The 17101-nt window shown below is 44.7% G+C and overlaps 1 protein-coding gene and 1 pseudogene across 1 annotated transcript in view; one reads left to right on the forward strand and one right to left on the reverse strand.

The window, feature by feature from the left end:
* The first annotated feature begins 2669 nt into the window (after positions 1-2669).
* Positions 2670-2788, forward strand: LOC148534519 (5S ribosomal RNA; annotated as a pseudogene).
* A 7732-nt stretch (positions 2789-10520) lies between these two features.
* EEF2KMT (eukaryotic elongation factor 2 lysine methyltransferase) overlaps positions 10521-17101 on the reverse strand; it is a 96736-nt gene continuing 90155 nt past the window's right edge. Inside the window, exon 9 of the mRNA XM_088466738.1 lies at positions 10521-10668. Within this exon, the coding sequence (XP_088322864.1) occupies positions 10568-10668 (101 nt within the window). The 3' untranslated portion in view covers positions 10521-10567. The remainder of the gene's footprint in view (positions 10669-17101) is intronic.

Consider the following 17101-nt stretch of genomic DNA (forward strand, 5'->3'; position numbering starts at 1 on the left):
ACGGTGAGACTGGCCGGAGGCACGCTGCAGTCAGGAGGCATACGGCTTGTTGTCCTACACTAGACCGCTGGGATATGATGTTCCTGACCAGCCGGGGCTTGTGGCGGCGGCCAGGTCAGTTTACCGGGCAGGTCCAAGCAGCATAGGGGAGGTACGCTTCCCCGGCGGACCCTTCCCCAATCCACATGCTAGATCAGTACTCTGGCGCAGTGATTGTGGGTTGTTCCTCCCAGCCTCCATAGGACAGCCAGAGTGTATGTCAGTTGCTCTCTGAATGCTGCTCCTTCAGGACACTGGGCAGTCTCCCTGTATACCTTTCCTACTGCTGGTTTAGGTTTTGCAGGGCTCTATCCTACCTAAGCCTAGGCTGATTGTGGTAGTGAGAGCTTATATGCATATGACTCGTAGAGTGTTTATGCATGACATGTGATTGTTGTTTTTATGGATACTGTTTCTTATGTAAAAATAACCGTGACTCCTGTAAACTATCACTCTTTCCCCTTAACCCTTTCCTACGGGTTAAGCTGCAGTCGGGAGGCATACAGCTTGTTTCCTACACTAGACTGCCGGGATGTGATGTTCCTGACCAGCCGGGGCTTGTGGCGGCGGCCAGGTCAGTTTACCGGGCAGGTCCAAGCAGCATAGGGGAGGTACGCTTCCCCGGCGGACCCTCCCCCAATCCACACGCTAGTTCAGTACTCTGGCGCAGTGATTGTGGGTTGTTCCTCCCAGCCTCCATAGGGCAGCCAGAGTGTATGTCAGTTGCTCTCTGAATGCTGCTCCTTCAGGACGCTGGGCAGTCTCCCCTGTATACCTTTCCTACTGCTGGTTTAGGTTTTGCAGGGCTCTATCCTACCTAAGCCTAGGCTGATTGTGGTAGTGAGAGCTTATATGCATATGATTCGCAGAGTGTTTATGCATGACATGTGATTGTTGTTTTTATGGATACTGTTTCTTATGTAAAAAGAACTGTGACTCCTGTAAACTATCACTCTTTCCCCTTAACTCTTTCCTACGGGTGTGTGGGTAGTTAGGGTGAAACAAAATCACGTGTGTACTCAGAACTTGTCATTATTATGTCTCAGAGTCTGAAGGACAGGCGGCTAAGGTCCCTGTGCTGGGGTAGTTTTCCCCACAGGATTTCATACAATCTGAATTATGTGGTTACTGTGTTAAGTAGACAAACCTCCCAGCTTCTGGATAGGAACTCCCTTGGGTTTCCTTTTCCCAGATTATGGACCAAAATACCTTGCTTAGTGGCCAGGTTGAACAGGCTCAAATATCCTACTAAGCTGCTGTGCGTTTTGATTAAGACCCTATGGCAAATATACTGCTTAAATGCTTTAAGTTTTGCTGAGTTATGCTGCCTTTGTTTCTATGTGAAGACGAGCACATTACATTGGCCCCCAGCTGTAGGCTATATGGGCTAAACTGTAATTCACATATACTGGTAGGGCTGGGTTGCCCATCCCCCCCTCTCTCCTAATTAGGAAGACTCAACTGAGTTGAGTACTGATTGGGGGGGAGGGAAGTTGGCTATAGCTGCATACACACACAACGATTGAGTTAATGAATGATTTTAGTAAACGATTTTCTACCTTGAAAAAATGAACTAAAATCGTTTACTAAAGTTGTTCATTTACTATGTTCATTTAAATGTAATGAACGATTTTTATGAACTACAAACGATTTTTGCATATTAACTTAATGAAAATCATTCAGTTGACAAGTCTGACTGAACTACAAACGTGAACGCGCATGAACAATAATCGTTAATCGTTTGAATCAGAAAGTGAACGATTTTTTCAAACAATTATCGTTAAACGATATCGTTTAACAAATCATTGTGTGTGTGTATGCACCTTATCCCTGAGTATGCCTTGTTCCCAGAAAAGTGCATAACATTGGAATCCTACCAACTTTTGTTGTCTGGATTCAGTACTGATTGATGCAAATCTACAGGTAGATCTTGCAAAACTGATCAGTGAGACATGGATGTGCTACTGTTCAAAGTTTTACTTTTCCTTAAACCTGTAAACTGCAGTTAGGGGTTAGAGAGTGCTTCACATGTATGTTTCTGTGGCAGTTTAAACCAACGCTTGTTGTGGGTTACTTGCAAATGTTCTCAGGAGATTTGGTTCATCTTCCTGGGTGCCTCTCTGTGGATGGCCAGGTTATACAGAGCTTGATGTCCTACTTAGCCTTGTCTGCTGTTCGTAGTTAACTAAAAATGTGTTGCATGTATGTATATATGCCTCCACTGCAGTGATCAGGCCATGCAGAGCTCTAGGTCCTACCTGGTGTTTTGGTAGTTGGCCAGAGAGGTGTGTGTGTGTGTGTGTGTGTGTGTGTATATATATATATTTAGTGTGCGTTTATCGAATTATGTATCCATGTGCATTTACAGGTGAGTTATGGAATCTGCTGTATTAGGCTGACTTTGTCAGAATAAGTCTCACTGTTGTGTCTCCTCATGTAACCCGCTACAAAGTTACGTGGGTACATTGGATGTAAAATGATGGTCACATTAATACTACACATTGGATAAACCTTGTATGTCCAATGAAAAGTTAAGACAGATGGCTGGAGCCCCTGAGTTGGTCATGTGTGACCTGTAGCAGCAGCCCCCTATGGTTATGCCCTCTATATTTCCATCATGAATGGACATTACCTACAGCCATACCACACTGGACATGCCCAATCTCATCCGATTTTGGAAGCTATGCCGTATTGGACCTGGTTAGTACTTTGATGGGAGACCACCTGGGAATACCAGGTGCTGTAGGCAGTGGTTGGGGCAGGGCATCACCTTTAATAGCCGTTCAACAATCACTACAGGCTGCTAGATCTTTGCAGCCAAAGACCAGATGGCGTCGGCCCCTCACGCGGGCCAGGCCACAGAGAGTGGCGATGGGGGTGTCCTCACTGGACTTAATATAAATGGGTTGTGGTGGTCACTGTTCTTAAGAGTCACCACAGTAGTCAAAACTACCAGATCATAGTGCAGGTTGTGGATAGGTTGGCGACTCCTGCGCCAACCCTGATATTAAGGTATTATCAGCAGCTGCAACCTACCATGTTTAGGCTTCCTAGGCATCTGTACTGGAGGGACATGTGTGCTCACTCGGGTCAAAAGGTGACTTCGTCCTTAGCAGCTTTCCAGCAATTATGGCAAGCAGCTAGGCTAGTACAGCCAAAAGTACCAGAAGACTGTCCCACGCTCCATCCAGCCCTCAGATTCTGGTACATCTTCTGGTGTTTAGGGGGGGACACGGGTCTCCTCCCAAGAGTCACTCTCAAGAGAGGAAGACCGTCTTCCAACAGTACGTCTCCTCCCTGATCAGAGGGGTCAAAGCTATGCTTGTGGAGCCGGTATAAGGAGAGGATCCAGTGTTCTAATGGCAGAAAGTTGTGAAAGTCTCCCAAATCTGACTACAGCCAGACCATACTGGACATGCCCAAGATTGTCTGATCTTGATAGCTAGGCAGCATTGAGCCCAGTTAGTACTTGGATGGGAGACCACCTGAGATGCCAGGGATTGTAGGGAAGGTAGTATGGAGTTTCTCCGGGCAGAAAAATACATATTACCAGAAAGGTTTAGGCCTTATAACCTTTTCCAGTACCATTTGGCATTCGCCTTTAAATGTTCTACTGATGAGAGATTTGAAGCCGTTTCAGGGCAGTCTTTCTCTGTCAGGAGCTGTTATTTGCCCGGCCAGGGGATACTAGCCTCCGTGGGTGGGGAGCAGTGACAGGTCGACACACTTTTTCAAGGAAAATGGAGGACAACACTAAGCAGTCTCTCCGTAGAACGTCCTGGAACTAAGGGCAGTATTCAGGAGCACTTTTCAAGCTCAGGAAATACTAAAGGGGCAGGCCGGTCTAGGTTCAATCTAACAACACCATCGCAGTAGACTGCCTCATCCATCAGGGGGCAGAATGTCATTTTCCAGCGAGATCGGTTGTGTTCATACCAGGAGTCCTTAATTTGGAAGTGGACTTCCTAGGCCAGCAGGAAATACGCGCCAGAGAGTGTGGGCTCTTCATCCACAGGTATTTCAGTGCCTTGTGGATGGATGGGTCTTCCAGATGTAGACCTCCATGGCCTTGAGTCACAAGCACAGGGTCCCTAGGTATGGGCACAGAGTTTGTGGATGCTCTGGCAGTAGAGTAGAACTTCAAACTAGTGTATTTACTTCACCCGCTATCCCTCCCTCTAAGGGTTAACGGGAATATGCAACAGTAATACTGATAGCCCCTGCTTGACCCAGACGCTGCTGGTTCGCCAACCTGCAGAGTCACTCCATAGACACTCTGTGGCCTCTTCTGCTAAGGTCGGACCTGTTAATACAGGATCCCTTCCTGTATCTAGACCTGACTCGTCCATCTTGGATGGCATGGTTCTTCAGACCTCCGCCTTGAAGAAAGGATGTTCTGTAATTCAGAGGACAAGAAAAATACTTCTGGCTGCATTTATTACAGAACTTTGTATGTTATCCGGGGGTGAACTGTGAAAATGTGGCTCTAGGGGGTTAGGTTTTCTCGAGTATGTTCTTTTAGTCAGACTGGAGGGTCTCTGATTTAGCTGCACTATCTTCCCGCTTCCCCGTTTTAATAAGTCATCGGGAGAGAGCGGTACTTCATACTAGGACGGAATACCTTCCAAGAGTGGTATTCTGGTTCTATAGGAATGAAGAGATTGTGGTCCCAGTTTTCAGACTACAAGCCTCTCGGTAGATCACGCCAACAGCATGAGGAAGTAGGTTTCCTTTTTGTACTGTATGACAGTCATAAGGCTGGCCAGCCGATAAGCGGACGCTGGTCAGATGGATTCATATGACTATTTCTCAGGTAACCACACACAGACTAGTCTGGTGGTGCCAGACTCAGTAATGGTACATCCACAAGGTCAGTGGGGCCTTCGTGGGCGGCTTGCTGGGGCGCCTCTGCTGAATAGTTCTGCAGGGCAGCTACATGGTCTTCCATCCATACCTTTGTCAAATTTTTATACCTTTGACAATTTTGCCTCTCAGGATGCCTCCTTCGGGCGTAGGGTTCTCCTCTCTTCCGAGAGTCAGGAGCGTCCCTGCCCGTAGGTTTAGTGCTTTGGGATATCCCCAACGTAATGGCTGTGGACCCCATGGACCCCGAAGAAGAAAATAAGAGTTAAGGTATAACATACCTTTTGTTAACTGATTTTCTTCGAGGTCCATGGGGTCCACAGGACACCCACCTAGACGCACCTGTTGTTCTGGGGGAGGTTTCCGTAATTTTCTTCCCTTGAGACTCTGGACTCGTGAGTATGGGTTTCTTCTTTCTTACCCTTTGTTTGTCTCCACCTGCTTGAGCTTGGTAACGAACTGGCTACCTGAGGCAGGGGGTGGGGTATATGAGGAGGAACCCCGGTGCATCCTGGGAGCAGAGAGCTCGTTTGTGTTAACTGTTTGGTGACCGGGATTCATACCCCAACGTAATGGCTGTGGACCCCATGGACCTCGAAGAAAGAGTTAACAAAGGTATGTTATACCATAACTCTTATTTTCTCTAGAAGGACTAAAGGCACGTTACAGAAGTCATGAACCATAATACAGAGGCTTAGCTTTACAGAAACCATTAACATAAAACAGAGGCGAGGCAGTTATTTTGGGTCATATATGCAAAGAATTACTAATCCTACCCACAAAGGTACTGGTCTAGGCAGGAATGTTGAGCACACTATATAGGCACACTGGGCTGAATAGGTAATACCTAGATGAGATGGCATGTAATGGGGCAGCTACAGAATATTAAAGCAAGATGCATGATCCTCACAAAATCATCAGATCCATGTATAGTTCATCCTACGCATGAGAATACCAGATGGGCCATTGGAAGCTTGGAAAGTACACTAAGCAAAACATTTTTTCTTTTTTTTGCACATTGTTAGAAGCATGTTAATGTGTCTCAAAGTGCTGAACATTCTGATAATACTTCATTGTATGTTACTGAATGATCTGGCAATGTCTGAATGGATACAAAACCCTGGTCAGAAATAGTGTGTGTGTACCTATCAGCTCAGCCAGCTGAGAACTATCGGAAGCAGGAATAGAGGTGGAAACACATTAACTAGAAGAAACCCTGGAGTCCTCATACAATAGCTGCATCTGTCTATTCTGTAGGACAGGATGTAACTAGGAAGCATGTCCCTATATAATCTCACCCTCGAAGAAGATGGTAAAGGACATGGGGACATCTAGAAATCTGCAAGGATGTAAAGCACCTTTGCAAAACTATATCATCTCAATAACCCAGAAGAGATGATAAACCCCCAACCAAGGGAAGACCCTAGTAATAGATTGGGGGATAGTTAGTGGTACACTAAACAGCCATGAAAACAAATCACCTGAGATTAGAAGAGTTGGACAAAAATGAGATAACATAACTAAAGGACAGTGTAAGCCCCATTGGCCTGGAGAGAGGTTAGGTAACTCAAAAAAATCTCGGACCATAGCCTAGTGGAAAGACCTGTACATGGTGAACTCGTCCAGTAGGATAAACTGACCTGATAACCAAGGAACCAACGGTTCAGACTCTTATGGGAACAACCTACCCGCATACTACAGGGATACTGTAGAGCTTAAGTCATAGCGTACTCCTGATAGATACACCAGAGGGAGAAGTCCCAATTTCCAAGATAGCACTTGTATACAAAAAAAATATATATACTTATCCTAGAGAAGATCTTTCAGTACCACAGCATGCCATGCAACCATCGTATGGTGTAGAAGACACGTTACCCCACGTCACCAACTGGACAGTTATATAAAGAAGGTTAGATAATGTAGAAAGAAAAAAAAAAAAAACACCAAGGGACAGGGAGAGAGTAACACACCCTGAGCCAAAGGCAGCCTGATCCATGTGGGTAGTGTTGAGGACATACACCCAGAAGGCAAATGGACACTATGTAAGCTGAACACCTTATAGGATAAAGGTGGGACTGGTCTGCTGGAATGTATCTCAGGTACTAAAGGAAAAACAGGCCTTAGCAAATGGTATGCACCTGAAGCTAGAGGGTTTATTAGTTTAGAAGTGCGCTATAAGGCAATGTAGTATTAGTCGGAGGGGTGTATATGTTCTCAGTCGCCATTTCTCCCTTTTGTGTGTCCCTTCTACAATAACCGGGACAAAAAAAGTGATTACAAATATGTATGTAGTGAACACCTTGAGGTGTGAGTATTTGTACAGTATATGCTGTGAAGTATTGACAGACAGAGGAATCTGCAGGGACATATCATCTGAGCACTGTAGCCTTTGGAGAGTAAAATGTACTCCTGTTAAGCTAGAACATGGCCCCAACAAGCAAATTTAAGGTATTCTGTAGGATAAGAGTAAATAGTCTCAGTATTAATGCTGTACACTGACAGGTCATCCAATAAGATATGGCCTTTTATGCAGGGCAAAGCATGTCACCTAAGGTAGTGAATACACACCTAAAAAGAGTTGTATGTGCCCTGAAGTATAGCATGTACAGATGTGTCCACATACATCTTCCTTGCGCGTTAAACAGCCCTTCTAGTAACTGTAGCGTAGTGTGTATTTTCATGCAACTGTTTACCTTTAAATGCGTCTTATTCACAAAGCGATGTGAATAAGATGCACATGCAGCTTCTGCTGGTTAAAATATTATATGCAGCATGCCTATATTGTGTGCTGCTGCGTATGTATCTGTATGCAAAATGCTGCATGACACTAACATAGCATTTTGCATTCAGATGCACACAATAATACGCATTTAAAAAGGTAAACAGTCGCATTAAAAGATGCTCCGCGATGCAGAGTTGCATGATGCCTTGTAGCACACGGAGGTAAGATGTATGTGTACAAATCTGTATTTGTCTTGTAGTATTGAGTCTGGAACAGGAACAACACTGGGAAATGGGAAACTTATGTGGGTCCTGGAGTGTTACTAGCAGTCAGGGGACCGATAGCGGGAATCCAGACATTACAAACTGACAGACAATTAGAATACCGAATGAGAAAAGGGTACTCCGGAAGTAGGCTACTTGAGGCAAACCACGGATAAGTGTATCGTAAATCGCATAAGGGATATTAAAAAGGCACATTAACCGTAGGGCTGTGGTCTTATCTTAGAAATAAGTACCTTATCCAGAGTTATCTGGGAAAGCAACTGCACAAAAAACTGCTGTGTTGGGTATGTATAAAATACATACGTTCTATAACTGATAGTCTAACCTTCTGAAAGTCACCTAGCCATTGTATAACCGATGTAAGTCATAGTGTACTCTTGGACCCAGGAGGAAATCGGAAAACAACCATACTTATCTGCAGGAGCACAGGCTGCTGGAGAAGATAACCTCCCGAAGTTCTCCAGAGATCCCTTTAGCGGGTTTGTCCACAAGAGAGAACGCTGTACTGGGTCTAAACCTCGGCTTCGTACCAGTCGCCTCCGTCAGAAGGTAAGCAGCACTAGTCAAGTGAGTAATGTATTGTGTTGATGTATCAGCTCCTGATGGGAAGCCCATCCGATTCCATCAGGTTCGAGGGAGATGCCCAAAACACCAATAACGGTTACTAGAGACCCCTGAACAAACCAAGAGGTTTGGTCTAAAATTCTGCACAAATACCAATTTGCTAGTAGCAATAAAGAGGGTTCAACCTCTGGCTGATTCCTCTTCAAAATGTATATTGGGAAGTTGTTAACTTGTATACAGAGGAATTTGGGGTCCAGCCTCTGCAGTAGCGAACTGGACACAGGAGGAAAACCCAATACCTACTGGACTATCCCTGCTGCCCCTAAAGGGACCTCATTGTCTCTAAAGGGAACTTGCCTGTTTTGTGAGGAACTGCTGTACAGAAATAGACACTTTAGCAAAAGTATACCAGATCTGTAATACACAATATACTGTACATTGCTCTGTGTAATATAGGAAAACAGTGAATTTGTGACCTCACGCTGCTGTAACATGAGCTCTAGCACTTTATACAATTAAGTCATATTTAGCATAACCCTCAGCAGCACCTGAAAACAGAGAGGTTCATTCTGTACAAATATAACTCTGCATCCTATACAGCCAACCCCTATATAGGTGGGGCAGGGACACTATACCAAAGCACCAGTTAGCGAGGTATAGTTCCTGGGAGGGTTTGCGCACTCCATAAAAATATGGTCTGGCCTGAGACTTGAACAGAGACAACTGTTAGTCCTGGCAGGCATGGGACTTTAAACAGAAATTACTGTCATACCTGTTAGGTATAACTGTTAAGAAATTAACCTGTGGCCACATGGTATCCTAGAGCAATTCAACAGTGCAGTCAGACACACACATACATATACAGTATAACAATGCCTGCCTAAATGAATGCACACTACCCTAATAAGCCATCTACTTTGTAGAAATGGCTAGTAACTTAAAATGGATGTCTATGTGGAGAGTGCATGGACCATTTGGGATCTGCCCTGTGGAAGGGAGTGCGCCAAAAGGGTGGGGGAGAAACAGAAGATGGTTTCTCCCCACCCATATGGCCGACCCCCAGGGACTTGCTGCCATTTTTAACGGTGTCCTGTTACATCAATGTTCCTGGTGGTCCAGTGGGTGGGCAGAAATAACTGGGGCCCCCACTGCCATTTCCTACGGTGTCCCCACCAGCGGGGGATCGGTGCTGTGTGCCGGCTGTCACATGTGCCCCGGGGACTGGATGGTGTCACTGACCCAGTCACCAGTGTGCCGGCCACCCAGAGCAGGGTAATGGAGTGGCTGGTGTGAGCGCTGCCTCTGCAACGTCGTTGCCAGCCACCTAAGTAACAATAAAAATAAAATAACCCAACAAAACAAATTTAAGCAGCTGCAGAGACAGGCACAAAATTGAAACTGGCTGCAGGGGGTGTGGTGTAGGGGAGTAGGAGCCTGTGCTGCAGCTTCAAACTTTAACTATTTGGTGCCCTGGTTCCTCTAGCTCCACCTATACCTAAGGTCAGGGCCGTAACTAGGGTAGTGCGACCAATGCCATGACACGGCACCGCAGGGCAGGGGGCGCTGTTTGGGCCTGTCAATTTTCCTGTTTATTATCATTCTCTCCACTTGCAGCTTCCTCTTCTTTTATCCCCAGCATACCCTGGCCACCCCTATCTCTTCCCTGGCCCTTCCCCATGAGGCCATGGCCCTTTTTCAGGTGCACTATCTTATGTCCCTATTTAAAAAATGGGGCAGAGGGCGCCAATGCTTTCTCTGGCACAGGGCACCAAAAAGTCTAGTTATGGCTCTGCCTAAGGTCTCCAGTGTCCCCCATGGAAATTAACATTGCTTCATACAGCATCAGTAATGTCCGCAGCACTTTACAATTTGGTTTTGTACTAAGGGCACTGTCCAAACTGTGCTGTCTTGGGAGTGTGGAAATTGACGTTGTCCATATTGTGCAGCTGGAAGTAACCATTGTGCGTTGCCACCTCTACTTGTATAATCCTGTGCTACTGTTGGAGGCATACATTAAGTAGACAATGGATTTACTGTGTTTTCTTGGAAATAAATGTAAATTTTATTATACACATCACAACAATACCTTTTATATTTACAAAGTCACTTTTAAAATTTCAGCAGGGCAGCTTGTGTCATATGCAAAGATCCTCTTCTTGTGTTCAGGAAGCACTTGCCACCTTAGGCCAGCTTCATCTAAAGGGGGAAATAAAACAACAGTGAGAATATTTTGTTGCAAGTGCATCAGAGAGGAAACAAATCCTTCCTGATAAAATACACATCCATCAGATTTTCTTGGATTAATCATCTTGTTCTACTCCGCTACAGAACCACATACATCCAACTTGTTAAATACAACTGGTCATTGTGCCATTACTTATTGGTCCTAAATTCAACATTCTAACTACTCTCACATAAAAAACAAGGGCATTAACAATTTTATTTCTCCAGTCATCTAATTAATGAAGTAGTAGAGGACCACAAAGCAATAGTTAGTCCTCTCACAAACAATCTTGCATCATTGTACTACAAAATAATGCGAAGTCTGAGCACCTATAGGGTAATTATGTTGGTACTGTGGATACAGATTGTTTGTTCAAACGGCTTCTAAAGAAAAGACAGATGCAAAAGTTGGGTTTCCCAAGTTAACAATTAATACTGTAAGCTGCAAATATAGTAAGTCAGAGGTTCCCAAACACGGTCCTTAAGGCACCCCACAGTTCAGGTTTTAGAGAACACTGGTGGTTAAATCAAGTTAACTGGTACTAATTAAGTCGCATGGATATCCTTAAATCCTGGACTGTTAGGGTGTCTTGAGGACAGAGTTTGGGAACCTCTGTGGTAAGTATTACTAGTGTAAACCAGTAATAAAAGTTCAAGAGGAGTAGAGCACTTTTATTGCAGTTGTTAAGTATGGGCAAATCAAACCTGCCCAGACTGGGAACTGATGTATAAGATGTGATGTGAAATCTGGACAAGAGCTATGGCCAATCTGACCATAGCCATAGTACAGAATACTATGGATTGTTGTGGTACTCCTCTACCTGTCACTGATACTTTAACTGTTGGAAGTTTTAGTATTCTCTCCACATCATAGATGGAAGGGTGTATGGAAAGAAACACCCTTCAAGGATCAAAATTAAGAGTTATGGTATAACATACTTTTGTTAACTCTTTTTCTTCGAGGTCCATAGGGTCCACAGAAGTTACCTTGGGGTATGTAGTTGGAGTGATCCATGCATCAAACAGTTTTGAAAAGCTTCAGCTACTAGGATGCACCGTGTCCTCCTCCATATATACCCCGCCCCTGGTCACAGGCATTTAGTTTGTTCCAAGCCCAAGGCAGGAGAAGGAAAGAGGAGAAGGAAGGACAATTGTACCATAGAAATACTCTCTCTAGGAAGAGGGAATCATAGAAATGCAAAAGAAAAAGATTACCCAATACACCAGGTGCGTTAGGGTGGGTGTCCTGTGGATCCTATGGACCTCGAAGAAAGAGTTAACAAAAGTATGTTATACCATAACTCTTAATTTCTTCTTCGGGTTGCATTTAGGGTCCAGAGAAGTTCCCTTAAGGGTGGGGACGCTCTTGTTTAGTAGAAAGGAAAATCCGACGCCCAAAAGAAGCATCCTGAGAGGCAAATGTATCAAATGCATAAAATATGACAAGCGTGTGTACGGAAGACCACGCTGCTGCCTTGCACAATTATTCAGCAAAGGCACCACGACAAAACGCCCACGATGGTCCCATGGATCGAGTAGAATGTGCTGTCAGTGTTTGACACATTGATCAGCTTCACAAAACAAAATAGGTCGCACCAAAGAAATATAATAACACACAATACCTCCCCTAATAGGATTCCTATAGATAAATGCTCTGAATGAGTTGGGAGGATGCTATTCCTGGACAGTAATTCTAATATACAATACAAAGGAAAAGTGGTCCATATACCGGAATGCACTAATGTGTCACTATATATAATATTTAAAACATAACTTTTATTGGTTATAAGTATAAACACAAAAATAATATAAATTCAGCGAATTAAAATGATAGTAAAGTAAGAAAGTATTAAAATAAGGGCTGTAGTATTCTTGTATCCCATCAATGTATTAGTAAACTGTATGTGAATATTGTAGCTGTTTATATATTGTTACAGCTACAACAGTAGGCAACGTAATTGTGATAATAATGTATCTAATACCAGAAAAACAGATATAGTGTCTATCAATGGTTAATAATAATCTTGAAAAGACTACTCCGCACAGAGCTAGTCTTTAACCAGGAATATTAGGACTACCTGTTTTCTGTACCATTAGGGTGCCATTAGTCACATTAGAATATTGGAGATACTGCTGTTTGTCCAGTAAAACTGCTAATGATACCGGCTTTTACATGCTATAGCAAGTTTAAGGCAATTTCTGCAGTCCGTTATCCACCACTGCTAAGATCAGCCATTATCTGTTTAGGTGCTAGTGATCATAGCGTGCAGTACTCTGTGGCCACGTTTAACTAAAGCCGCTGTAATTCCCGGCTCGTCTCTGCCTCAAACACTGGCAGTCACCGCGTGCAGCGTTAGTGCCGCGATCAGACCCCCTTGATGTGGGAGGTTAGTAGTGGCTTATACATTTACAACATTGAGATACATAACAACATAACAGTGATTCTTTCAATTTTAACTGGGTACAAATATTTGCTACTACAGCCCAACGCGTTAATTGCCTTAAACTTGCTATAGCATGTAAAAGCCGGTATCATTAGCAGTTTTACTGGACAAACAGCAGTATCTCCAATATTCTAATGTGACTAATGGCACCCTAATGGTACAGAAAACAGGTAGTCCTAATATTCCTGGTTAAAGACTAGCTCTGTGCGGAGTAGTCTTTTCAAGATTATTATTAACCATTGATAGACACTATATCTGTTTTTCTGGTATTAGATACATTATTATCACAATTACGTTGCCTACTGTTGTAGCTGTAACAATATATAAACAGCTACAATATTCACATACAGTTTACTAATACATTGATGGGATACAAGAATACTACAGCCCTTATTTTAATACTTTCTTACTTTACTATAATTTTAATTCACTGAATTTATATTATTTTTGTGTTTATACTTATAACCAATAAAAGTTATGTTTTAAATATTATATATAGTGACACATTAGTGCATTCCGGTATATGGACCACTTTTCCTTTGTATTGTACATTGATCAGCTTGTATGTACACCTGAGAAATTGTCATACGAAGCAACCTTGCCAGAGTTTATTTGTTAGCTGGCCAGCCTAACTTATGACAGCCATACAACACAAAAAAAAGAGAATCCGATTTGCTAATGGAGATGGTGCGATCCATGTAAATACGTAGGGCGCGTACAACATCCAGAGAAGCTTCACCCCTAGAAAGGCCTGGAGGCTGGAACCACAAATTCTTCATTTACATGAAAACAGGATACAACCTTAGGAAGGTAACCTGCGATGGTACGAAGAACAGCTCTATCAAAAACGGAGAGCGACAAGAAAGAGCTGCCAAATCAGAGACCCTATGGGCAGAGGAGATAGCCAGAAGAAAACCTGTCTTCGCTGTCAACCACCTAAGGTCTACTGATTCCAGGGATTCGAATGGGGGAGCCTGTAGAGCCCTGAGAACCAGAGACAAATCCCACAGAGCTACGGGAGGGACAAAGGAAGGCTGAACCCTCAAAACACCCTGAAAAAATGTCCTAACATCAGGCAGCGGGGCGATCCTTCGCTGAAACCAAACAGAGTGCAGATGCCTGAACCCTCAGGATGGCCAGGCGGAGACCCCGGTCTAATCCAGCCTGAAGAAAAGCAAGCACTCAAGAGATCCTAAACACTCAAGGATCATATTTTCTATGTTTACACCACTGAAAATACGATTGCCAAACTCTGTAATAAATGCGGACTGATGAAAGTTTCTGCGCCCTAAGCATCGTCTGAATTACAGAACTGGAAAAACCCATGGCTCTTTAGATGGAAGTTTCAAGAGCCACGCCATCAAAGACAGACGGGAAAGGTCCGGATACAGGCAGGGACCCTGTGTTAACAGGTCCAGCCTTAGAGGAAGAGGCCATGGAGTGCTTATGGAGAGACTATGAAGGTAGGTGAACCAATGGCGTCTGGGCCAAGCAGGGGCTATCAGTATTACTGTTCCGCCCTCCTGCTTGAATTTCCTAATGACCCTTGGGAGAAGGGAAAATGGAGGAAACAGGTATGCTAGCTGGAAGCATTTCACTGCTAGAGTATCCACAAATTCGGCTGCAGGATCCCTGTTTCTGGACTCGAACCTGGGGACCCTGTGGTTGTGGCCTGAGGCAATGAGGTCTACCTCTGGTAGTCCCCATGGCTCTGGAATACTTGTGGATGAAGAGCCCACTCTCTGGCGTGTATATCTTGCTGATTTAGGAAGTCTGCTTCTCAGTTGAGGACTCCTGGTATGAACACTGCTGGAAGATGACATTCTGCCCAGACCAGAATGTTCGATACTTCCGCCATGGCAGCTTGACTTTGCGTGCCTCCCTGATGGTTGAGGTAGGCTACTGCAGTGGCATTGTCAGACTGTACCTGGCCTGCCCTTTAGTACATCTTGTGCCTGAACAAGGGCTCTGAACACTGCACGTAGTTTCAGGGCGTTTATGGACAGGAGACTTTCCCTGGTCGTTCATCTTCCCTGAAATGTGTGCCGATTTGTCACTGCTCCCCATCCGCGGAGGCTGGCATCAGTAGTGAGGAGCACACAATTTGGAATCCAGAATGAGTGACCCCTGTTCAGACAAAATGTCTGCAACCACCATGAGAGGGACAGCCGCAGCTCTGGAGAATGACGGATCGTCTGTGACTTTGAGTGGTACTACCCGTTCCAGCCGGAGAGGATAAGTCATTGCAGTGGTCTGGAGTGGAACGGAGCATATTCCACCATATCGAAGGTGGATACCATGGATCCGAGAACCTGCATCGATGAGTGAACAGACAATGTGGAGAAACCTGTGAATCCGCAACTGAAGTGCCACAATCTTATCTTCTGGCAGATACAGTATATCCTCTGCGCCAGAGAATCCAAGCATGCACCTAAATGCACCATCTGTTGTACTGTAAGAAGCAATAAATTCTTCCAATTTATGATCGAGCCGTGTCTGTGTAGACAGGCAATTGTCAGTCTGAGATGATGCTGCAACATCTGTGGAGATTGTGTCAATATCAGGAGATTGTCCAGGTATGGGAGTATTCGGACTCCCTGGTGCCTGAGGCAGGCCTTCATTACTGCCATTATCTTGGTAAACACCCGAGGGGCTGTTGACAAACCAAAAGGCAGTGTCTGAAATTGGAAATGTTCCTGCAAAACCGCAAACCGTAGAAATAGTTGGTGGACGGTGTAATTGCCAAATGCAGATATGCATCTTGAATGTCCAAGGACACCATAAAATCTCCTGGTTTCATTGCCAACACAATTGACAGAAGGGTTTCCATATGGAACCTGGGTAACCGGATAAATGTGTTGAGACTTTTTAGATTCAGAATAGGGCAGTGAGATCCATTGGGTTTTTGGATCAAAAATAAGTTGGAATAACCCTTTTCTAGTTGATTCATTGGAACCCGGATTACTACCCCGACTCCAGCAGGGAATAAATGGCCTGCTGGAGGGCCAAGGCCTTTGCAGACTCCTCTGAAGGAGTTGTGCAGAAGAATCTCTGCAGGGGACTTCTCCAGAAAGGACATACTCCTGAGAGACCACCTCTCGAACCCAGGCATCTGTTGTCATGAGAAGCCAGGTGTCCGAAAACTGAAGAAGTTTGGAGGCCCGCCCCATCAGGCCGTGGATTTATCGTCTGACCTGGAAGCCGGACGTCTGTTTTAACAAAGTTTCTTAGATTGCGGTCACTTACGAGAACTGGTTCTAGAGGAAGACTGACCCCTTGCTTTTCCTTGTGGCCGAATGGACGACTGCCTAGGTCTAGGAGTAGATTTTGAAGGCAGACCAGCCGCCTTGGAGGTTGCTACCGTAGCTACAATCTTATCCAATTCTGTGCCAAACAGAATACCTCCCGTAAACGGAAGGGATTCCAGGGCCTTCTTGGACCCTGCATCTGCTTTCCAGTACCTTAACCATAGGGCTCTGCAAGCCACAACTGAGGCAGCTGAAGCCAGACAGAATACCGGCGTCCAATGCTGCCTCTCCTAGATAGGAGGCAGCCTCCTTAATATAGGAGATAATTGTCAGCTGTTCTCTGGAAGCCTCTGGAAGTGTATTTTCCAGTGCCTTTGTCCATTCCTCACTGGCCTTAGAAACCCAGGCCGTAGCCAGGCGGGTAACAGCTCCTGACAAAAAAAAGACCACCTTGAGACAGGCTACAAGTCTCCTCTGTGGAATCCTTAAGGGAGGATGCAGATGGTATGGGCAATGTGGCGCTTGACCAGATGTGGAACTTCCCACTTAGCGCACTCGTCTGGTGGGAGGGGGTATAAGGCTATAACCTTCTTTGTAACATGAAATAGTCTAACTGGAGAACTCCAATGCTTTTCCCATAAGTTCAGAGAGGTGCTCAGATTTGCGAATTTCAGCTTTTATCACTTTCTGGCTTTTAAACACTGGAGCCTTTCT

Source organism: Taudactylus pleione, unplaced genomic scaffold (genome assembly GCF_031769625.1).
Source record: "Taudactylus pleione unplaced genomic scaffold, aTauple2 ptg000066l, whole genome shotgun sequence".
NCBI lineage: Eukaryota > Metazoa > Chordata > Amphibia > Anura > Myobatrachidae > Taudactylus > Taudactylus pleione.